This window comes from Morone saxatilis, unplaced genomic scaffold, assembly GCF_004916995.1.
Source record: "Morone saxatilis isolate NCDOM2014 unplaced genomic scaffold, NCSU_SB_2.0 Contig18, whole genome shotgun sequence".
In the NCBI taxonomy this organism is placed as follows: Eukaryota; Metazoa; Chordata; class Actinopteri; family Moronidae; genus Morone; species Morone saxatilis.
The window spans coordinates 26,419,642-26,429,725 of NW_023339740.1; the positions used below are offsets into that span (position 1 = coordinate 26,419,642).

The 10,084-nt window shown below is 38.7% G+C and overlaps 1 protein-coding gene across 1 annotated transcript in view; it reads right to left on the reverse strand.

Annotated features, from left to right (window-relative positions):
• Positions 1 to 47: 47 nt before the first annotated feature.
• LOC118328894 (glutamate receptor-interacting protein 2-like) overlaps positions 48 to 10,084 on the reverse strand; it is a 164,366-nt gene continuing 154,329 nt past the window's right edge. The window contains exons 24-25 of the mRNA XM_035662820.1: positions 6,809 to 6,955; positions 48 to 6,036 (exon numbers count right to left, since the gene is read on the reverse strand). Coding sequence (XP_035518713.1) covers positions 5,878 to 6,036; positions 6,809 to 6,955 — 306 coding nt within the window. The 3' untranslated portion in view covers positions 48 to 5,877. The remainder of the gene's footprint in view (positions 6,037 to 6,808; positions 6,956 to 10,084) is intronic.

Sequence of the window (10,084 nt, forward strand, 5' to 3'; positions counted from 1 at the left end):
AGTAGCCTATAGCAGTACACTCTTTGTTTCATAGAAAATGAAAAAAACAAACAAAACAACAACAACAACAAAGTTATACATTTTATTTTCCCTTTCATAAGTTTTGTTTTGTATTTTCTCCCATGTCTCGGAAGATTAATATTGTCATATAAAAATACTATTTTACATAGAATAGAACTTTACACAATTTGAGAAAAAGAAACTAAACAAAAAAAACACAATATCAACCCATACATTATTAATGGCCCAATCCGGAATCGCAATAAGCTTTCATCACACTTGTCAACACATCTTTTTAAAACTGTTAATGTTAAAAAAAATCTGAAGAATAAATGCAAATGTTAAAGACATGAATAACTTTTATTGTAAAAAGTTCTTGTGTGATTTGTAAGAAATGTGAAGCAAAGATTGAAGATTCTCTCATGACCAACAGATCATATGAGACATCGAAATGTTCTAGTTTGGAAATTATGTGACAAAACTTGATTTCCCCTTCAGAGTCACAACCACAGTTGGCTGTGACTCTACAAACTCTGCAGGTCCAGTGAAGAATCTTGTACTCGTGTTTACAATAATAGCAACAGACTGGAAAGGTCATTATGGTTAGCTAGTTAACTGTTGTTATCTGGAGAGTAAGCAAACCATTAGCTTATCACAAGCTGAATGTATGTAGGAAATATGCTAATAGCGAACCAGATATATACTAACTTAACTGCTAGTTTTCCGGGCAGAACTCTCTTGGTTAGCTGACTAGGCGCGGTAGTTTGCTAGTTAGCTAACTAACTAAACTATTGTTAGCTGACAAGACACTACAGTTAGCTAGTCAACCTGTATCTAGGCAATTGGATTATATTTAGCCAACCATTATCACTTGTTACCTACAGTTTTCTGGGCAGTAGGCTAACAGTTGAGAAGCTACTTTGATACTCTAGAAAACATGCAAAATATGAGCCTTGTCTGAATTCTGCTGTAATTGTGGACCACAATGTTACACAATCAGCTTTTCCAACCGTTAGCCACCAGCTGATAACCTCCAATATGGCCACTGTAGGGTAAAAAAAAAACAAAGGTACTAACAGAAAGGTGTGATTTGACAGAAACAATAAGTGATCTCTTTTTATTCCATGTTTCCAAATAAAAGCAATAAATGAATGACCGGATGAATTGCACAAACTCATGCGGTAGAAACGCCAACAACACATGCTGCATACACAGGTATGTGTTATAGAAACTACAGTAATGGCATGCTGCTAAAGCTGTCATTAATCAATCCCTGGACCTACTGGTTAAGCGAGCTAGCCTCTTCTTAGGCAGAAAATGGCCTCTTTTTAAGTGTTAGGTTAAGATAAACCATTGAAACACACTCTACATTTTAAGCGTGAGTCAGACCGGTGCCTTGCAGTTGATTATGTAATAAATGTTATATTATATCATAATTTGCCAAATGTAACGACATCCTTTAACAGGCTCAGCGGTATTGACAACCGGCCAGTTTAATAAAATACAATATACTGTCATAAAATCTTCAGACATTCATTAGTAACTTAATAATTGGTAATGGCACTAATTTACAATATTGTAATATCAGTCCTACATTTTCACAGTAATTTAATATTTTGTAATTTGTTACATTTATTACATTATACAACTGGGAGGAATCTTTTATATTTTCTCACACATTTCACTCATCCGACTTTTTTACGGTTCCGGATTGGACTTTAAACTGACCTTTGACCCAGAAATGCATAGGGAGTATGGATGACCACACATACGTACATACACACATACATAAAAACCAACAGAACAATTTGGAAGGCTTTTCTCAGCATTTTGTCTTTTTTTTTTGTTGCTTTACAAAACTTTTTTTTGGCCACTTGACATTGCGTAAAAAACACTCCGACAAGTTTTGTTCCGTTGAACATGAAAATACTTACAGTGCATGGTATTAAACAGTGTGCTTATTTTTTTTGTAGTAAGTGTTTGGAGAGAAGTAAATGTCCTTTTTTTTCTTTTTTAGTTATGAAAAAGTTCCTTCGGCTCGCTCACAAAAACGGAGTTTATACTGTTTTCAGTCTCATGTCTCATCAGGGTTTCATAAGGGAGAGTGAACCCACAGCCCTGAAAAATATCACCACTGTACAATGAAATGTACACCACCTAGCATTCTTTCTGTAACACACACACACACACACACCTAAAAGGAAAAAACTGACATCAATAGCTACATACATGTAAACACACGTTTATAGTAAACACATACCACATACACATACAAGCTCCCTCATTCACACACTCACACAGACAACACACATATGGGTGCAGCTGGATTCTAACTGTATTATGTAACAACATGAGGAAAGAGTGAGAGACTTAGAAACAGCGAAAGACAGAGAGAGAGAGAGAGAGAGAACAGAGGTTGTGATTGTTCCTGTCAAATGTTTTCAATCCTTCAGAGGACAAAGGCTATTTTCTGTCCACTCTTTTGCACATAAATGCATTATTCCTGTGTTTTATGTACTGTCTGTCTCTCACACAATGTTGTACACTCACACCATATTAATAATTCTCTCTATTGTGCTTACATACATCTATACACCGATCCATATACACTCCTTCTCTCTGTCATACACACACACACACACACACAGACGTACTCGCACACACTTGAGTAGTAGGAGGGGAGCGACAGCCAGTCTCATTTCTGTTAATCCACTGATAATTGGGGCAAAGAAGGTTTTGGCAGGAAACAGAGAAAATCATGAAAACAGGAGTTGAAGGAAGTGGAAGGAATCTCTGCTGTTACCCAACAGACCAAAAATAGGAGGTGAGGAGAGGTGGGAGGTTTAATAAAAGTCATTAAATGATAGGTTCAGATTTCTTCAAGTTTTTATTACAATACCCACATACCAGAGTTGCAGAGTGGGTGGAGCTCTTTTGGGCGCACTGACAGTTGGAGCATTTCTACAGCTCGGATGGGCATCAGTGCAAAAGATTATCAGATGCCTTAAAAAGCATCTGGTTCTTTGAGTCGCATTGATGCATTCAGTATGAAACACCTAATCAGACCAGATTAAAATTCTGGTACTTGCAATTCTAACGGCTGGTTTGAATTATCTGTCAATTCTGGATGAATTCAACAACTTTGACGGCATATTTTCATTCTCAAATGCTCTAATTAGCACCTCTGACTGGCTTCGTCTCCAAAGTGATTGCAGCCAAGCCTCATGGGTACTGAAGTATTAAGATCCATCCACCAAGCCAAACCGAAGGACAAAAGGCTTTTCAGTTGGCGAAATCGAGTGGGCTACAGCGTGTATATGCACCCTTTCAGACACACCCACAAAGATAGAAATGTACTGGCACATTCATGTAGATCATCAACAGAGATGCACAAATACAACACAGCCGAACACAAAGAAACATGTGAACAAACACACAATGACACACGCACAAACTGCATCATTCCATGTCCATATGTTATCTGTGCATGTTGGCCCTGTTCTGTAAGTAAGTGTGTGTGTGTGTGCGTGTGAGACTTGTTCCTAGTCTGAACAACTTGGGGCTTATCTTCAGCATCCCGACAACACACTCTGTATATTTGCAGATGATGCCTTTAACTTCGTTCATGATCTTCGTGCCACAAAGGGGACAGTAGGGAACAAAGCCAAAGAGCAGTAACATTGTAGTGTTCATGGTTGATCTAATACTGCAGACATCATCTGAAGATAGTACGTGGAGCATTTAAAACATCAGTTATCAAAATAGCTGTTGTAGCTTGTTATCGTAAATGTGGCAGTGATGATTTGTAGCATCTATTCTAAAACAGTGGTGTTATTAATGCTTGGAGACTGTATTGCCTATAAACCTGTTTGCTTCCTAGAGCAAAGAGCAAGTATTTTTGTTTTTGACTTGGCTTGTTGTTCACAATAATGTGCTAAATGTTGATGGGAGTAGGTGGACTATCTATTAAAATGATGATGTACTCCCAGTACCAATGATGCTAAACATGCTTACAGTAGTTATTCTTGTAAATTTTTTAACAATGTAAATCTGAGCAATAATATCGTATCATATGAACGAGAAGAAGAAGAAGAAACTATTGTTGCTGTAACTTGTAAGTATTGACACTTTGATGTATGCCACTGGAAATTACAAATCGACTATACATATAACATGTTTGTCTGTTTACTGTAAAGACAAACCATGTTGGATAAATAAGTTTCCATCCGCCTTTTATCCCTTCTATCATCTGTTTTCACCAACAACTCTCAAGCTTTAGCCGTTTGTTGTATGAAGGAAATTGCTTTATTCCTGTTTTGGCTCATAAAGTGATTATCCCTCAAACCAGCCTCAGAGGCTCACAGTGTAAAATACAGTTTTGATGCCGCGAAGAACTGACAAGCTCATTTGTTTATGGCAATTATACTATTGTCTCAAAATTAAAGTGGTAATGAATTTCTTAGAAGTGCTACACACAGCACCTTTAATGTCATAAGTAGGTGTTATTTCTGATTATGCTCATCCTCAACCATAATCATGATCATTTAAAATACATATGTGGTAGCTACTGCTCTTTGACTTTGTAAGCCAGAGGTGAGATGAACTTTGCGCTCTCAGGCAACTGCAGTGATAGATTCGGCATTGTCAATGGGCAACTCGCCTAGTCATTGGCGACTACAAAAAAAAAAAAAAAAATACACAGAAAAGGGTCAAAATCTCTCAAAATCTTGAAGGAAAATGTTCTTCTGTTGGTAACACAGTTTTTTCCGGGCCATGAGCACAGCTTCCCAATTGTGTTGCAGCAAAAGTTGCCCTATTAAATAATTTCCATTTAAGATCTCACGTTTAATCAGGAAAGTAAAAACAGTTCCTTCCCTTCTTCCTTTTGATGGCTCAACAAAAAACAGCTCGGCAGTTGTGATGACATTGTCTTTACCTTGTAATGATGGCACAAATTTTGATTTTTTTATAATATCACTGTGCTTACCTAATGATACGCAGAGGTGTCCAATATAGAAGTCCACCTGCATGTGACGACTGGAAAAAGAGCCGAATTTAACCTTTCCAGAAAATGACTGTTGGGAATTGCAATGGGGCCGCAGTATTTTAGCAGACTCTTAGCAGCAATATAGACTTCTACAATGGCTACATCTATATAGACCACAGTCAGATACTTAGATTATACTCCTTTATAATCTGTTGGTTCAGTCTTCTAGTGAATCTTATTAGCTTTTCTTAAAACAAATGAAATCTGCAAACTGAGTAAGGCAGTTTCTCTCTTTCTATATCGTTTCATTTGAGATTTCCTAAAATCACAATATTGTGGAATAAGGCAGATCACTCTGTACCAGCAGCACTAGAAATTTCTGTAAACCTGTGGCTTGGCATTGAGAACAGCTGAAATTACCTCACCCAAATTGCAGGTTTTTATTCATTTGTTTTGAGTAAAAAGTAGATTTAAAGAGTCAGAATCACTGAAAATGGCATGTTAAAGTGCCAAGTAAGTGGTTTATTATGTTGGAACGACACTGAGCACTCCAAGCCAGCCTTCAGGAGAGTGTCTCTGGTGGTTTCTCTGCACTATGGCGGTGCTTCCATAGAGAAATATACTGTATGACAGCAGTTCAGACCTGTGTGGTGGGTGGGAGGGGACGACTGTGTGAGCATGCAGGTGTGTGTATGTGTCTGTGTGTGTAGGAGTCTCTGTTTAAGAATTATTGCAGGCCGGTGGAGTATGTGTGCTTGGGCCGGTTTCAGTACATATAACTTTGCTCTTCACCAGTTATAGTATGTCTCCTGCCTGAGTGTATGCATGTGTGTGTGTATGTCAAGAGATTCATGATTCTTTGCCTTTTTGTGTGTGTGTCTGTATGTGTGTTACAGGTCTAGTGGGTGGTCCAAACTGTTGTTATTGTCCTCTGTGTCATCGTTGCCCAGTGGGTTGCGGCTGATGACCAACTCCAGTCTGTCTCCAGCCTCTGTAATCAGAGGCACCGCCAGGCAGCAGTCAAAGTCCCTGGTCCTCACGTGGTTCACCTGGACAGAGAGACAAAGACAATGGCTGCTCCAGTAAATGGTACTGCTGTTGGTTCATTAGCGAAATAACAACTCAGAAAAACTTCTGTTTAAGGTTAAAGGATCATTCTTGATTACAACTTTTTTTTTTAAGAAAAACAAAAAGTATAAAGAAAATTAGCTGTGCATTTTATTCGGTAGGTGTGTCGGAGGACTATGAAACAATGACTACATAGTTAAAATTAATTTGAGCTTTAATTTGAGAGTGTTAACATCCATATTAGATGAACCATGTAGTAATTGGCTCTTCCCACCCCTTTGCTCCCTGTGCCTCGGTCAGAACCTTGGTCAACGTTCTCCTTTTCTGGATTTAGATATGCTATGTGCTAGGCTTGTTTTACTAATATTAGCTGTCCGATGTAACTAGCTAGCTAACGACTGCTGATTAGCAACCTAACTTGAAACATGACAATGTTGCTTTTATCTTTTAACCAAAACTTTTAACATAGACAAGCCTAGCGCATAGCAACTGTTATTGGAGCACAGAGCAAAAAGGTGCGGGACTTCAGGGTCAAATGTAGGCCTTTTTATGCAAAGTAGTCCAATTGCAGGGGGCCAAAATGTTTAAGAAATTTAGAAGACATCATCATGTATTTATTGTTTGGTACCAAATCCTTTGTGTTGAGTAAAAGTGACAGATCCACAGATATCACTAGACTCATAGAGGTTAGGTAACACACCACTGTTATTTGGGACAATGTATAAAAGAGCTTCAAGTTTTACACTATGTTACCTGCAGGATCCTGTCATAGGGTTTGAGCCCGGCTCTGTCAGCTGGCCCGTCAGGTCTGATCATGTTGACGTAAACTCCCTTTTCCAAGAAGCCATCTGACACGCTGAAGCCAAAGTCGTCAATCTCTGGGTCCTTTATCACTGTTACCTACAGAAAACAACTTGGCTTGGTGAAATGTAATCATTTAACCCAGTTTAGATCAATCCAAGCCATGTATGCTTTAAAAATGGTGAGCATAGGTTGTCTTAAAGGGCCCTGACACTGCAAGCCAAGCACAAAAAGTTAGCGCTAACTGACACAGTGTCACATCACATGATCTAATGTTTTTTGTTAAAAGCTGCACTTGAACAAACTGCAAAGACAACAGCTGATGACTATCTTAAAAGAAAATGATTGGTCCGTATAGTCTGTGCTCCTAACCCAGCAAACAAATGAGCTTAGCATTCTTATGTGACAGTGACTCTTCATATGCTATATATTATTATAAAGTATAATCTGAGAATATGTCTGACAATAAGTTGCAACTGGCAGTGTAAAGTATTTCTTCTGCATTGTCAGCCATTGGTAAATGGAAATTATACTCAGCTATTTCACACAAACACATGTTTAACATGTTGAACTGGCTGCTGAATGGCTGCTGATGCATCACAAAAAACACAGGCGACAACTATTGGTGTGTGTCAAATCAGTTTCAAAATTATTTAAATTTCTATAGTTAACATTTCTTTTTAACCCTTTAAGATTACATCCCAAGCCATACTGTGCACCGATTTAACAATGTATTCAAAAGAAAATGCATTATATATTTTTATTTCAATAATTTTTTTCTTCCTGTAAAATAAAATGTGACGTTTGCTTAAGTGTGAACTACCAATTTCAACCATTTTCAACCAATAACGTAAGTAGAGATACAGATAAAATACTTAAAAGATACAGAGATTCACTGGTAAGCTGGCTAGCAACAGCAGGGCTTTCTGCTGGAGCGGGGTGTTTCTGGGGACAAGGACTCACTAATCACTGTACAAAAAGAACTTTTTCACTGATATGGATGAAACTTGATCATATTGTATGGAGAAAGTATTTTCTGGTTTTCCCTATGATGTCCTGCTCTGCGTCAACTCTGCTAACTGCTACAACAGAGCTGTGTCACTAAAAGTTGAAGATTGGTGGGTGGATGTCATGACATTGAAATTGGTTGCTTAAGGGTCACATGTGTCACATTTTATTTTACAGGATGAAAAAATATATGGATATAAGAATACAAAGAAATAGATTTAAAATAGATTCAGAAGTGCTGCCATAGCTGCCGTTGGCGTGCAACGGAACCGGGCCCCGGCATCCTCTCAGTGAACACAGCTGAACCGGGACTGAACACAGCCTCCAAAACAGACGGAAGCAAGTTAGATGACAGAGGTATTGCATACAGAGGTGATTAATGGAGTTTCCTGATGGACCAATTGGTAAAAGCAGCTAACTGCTGCTAACCGTAATGTTAACGGCTGTTAGCTCAGCCACCCATGGAGCTAGCTGACTCAGCCCCAGGGTGCCAGGAGTCAAACCAGGTAATAAAAACCACCTCGGTATTGTATACCATATCGTCAGACTGGATGCTTGGATGCTGTTTGGTCCCGGTCTGGCAGTGCTGTTCACTGGGAGCTCCCAGTCTGGCAGAGTAAGCTTATAGGACACTTATGTCCGGGGGGTTTAACGCTATTGGCCACTGCAACGAGTCCCTCTCTAGCTGCTGTTGAAAACACGTAAATATGTGGGAGCGAATCACTCTTTGTGTTTCATGTGGACAGAAGAAAGAAATCTGTATTTTTCAGCCTAAGGGGGGTACAGGGGATGGTAGCTGATTTAAAAGCATAAAAGGTTTGTGTTACAATGTGGTTCAACTGTATAGGGTACAGGATTCACCCACGCTGCATGCTTTACTGAAGCATAATTAAATGCAGGATAAATGCTTTACAGGCCACTCCTACAAACGACCACGGCTCAACATACTGTCATTGAAGGATAAATGCAAGACAGAGGTTTCTACAACGGGTAATGCAGGTCAGATGTTTTTCTAAGAACTGTGAGTTAACAAAAAACTGAGAAGGCAGTATTATATGATATATGATGATATGAATATTGTATGATCTTTTAATGACACACCATTTAACATTTTGGCTGATGACCAACGATCCCATCAGATTTTAATGTATTTTCTCCCTGTGGATAACAAATGTATTTCTCATTCTGGCCCTAGACTGCACAAGTAGGAGTAGACCCCTGTATGAAGTCATTATTGTAAATCCACAGGAGGGTGAGGACATGTAACTGCCAGCATAATAGTTGCCCAGGGGAAGTGGAGTGCTATACTGTACATTCTATACTGCATTACATAATACCCTACACTGCAAAAACATAATGTCTTTCTCAAGACATTTTTATGACTTTTTAAACTTGAACCAAGTCAAAGTTGTTAACCAGTCCAAAATAAATACAGCTTTAAGTTGTTTTGTGTTGTGTATTTGCAGCTTCATAGACCTTTATCACATGGGACAGCAGGAAAAGCACATGTAACAAATAATGATGTCTGTATTCCATTTAGCTGCTACAGTTTCAGGGTCTTGGTATTGTGCACACTGGCTCTCTGTCACACTGTCATGGCTTACTGGGACACTCGAATATAACAGAGCCATTGTTAATGTTATTACAAACACCTGTGCTTCTCCGACAAGTCAAAACTTCTGCTCTGAAAAAATTGGATGCTGGAAATACACAACACAAAACCGCTTATTCCCCTCAGTTCCCTGCATTGTCCTAAATATCAGACAGCGCATTAAAAGAAGTGAAACAGAACCCTAAACTCTTCAGACAGAGCTGGACGTGAGTGAACTCTCTCAGTGGACTGAAATTAAAGGACCAGATTGAAATTTTGGGTGGATGAGAGGATCAAAACCATTTTCATGTCTAAATCCTTAAAGCTACAGTAGGTTATTAAAGTAAATAACATTTTTTCATATTTGTTGAAACGTTCACTATATCCTGTCAGTAGTACATGAGGCAGATAATGTGTGAAAAAAACAGGTTCCTCTGGGTTAGTTAAGGCATCATTCCTAGGGCGTCAAATACAGACGCTTTGGGATCTTGGGAATGAGACTCAACAATCAACTATCTTCAAGCCTCCCACCCAACGCATCTTTATATCTTTCTATCTCTGATTGGTTGTTTTTGTTCAGGCCCCGTGGTTTCTTGCAAATGCCATTAGGAACACTAGAACAAGACAGA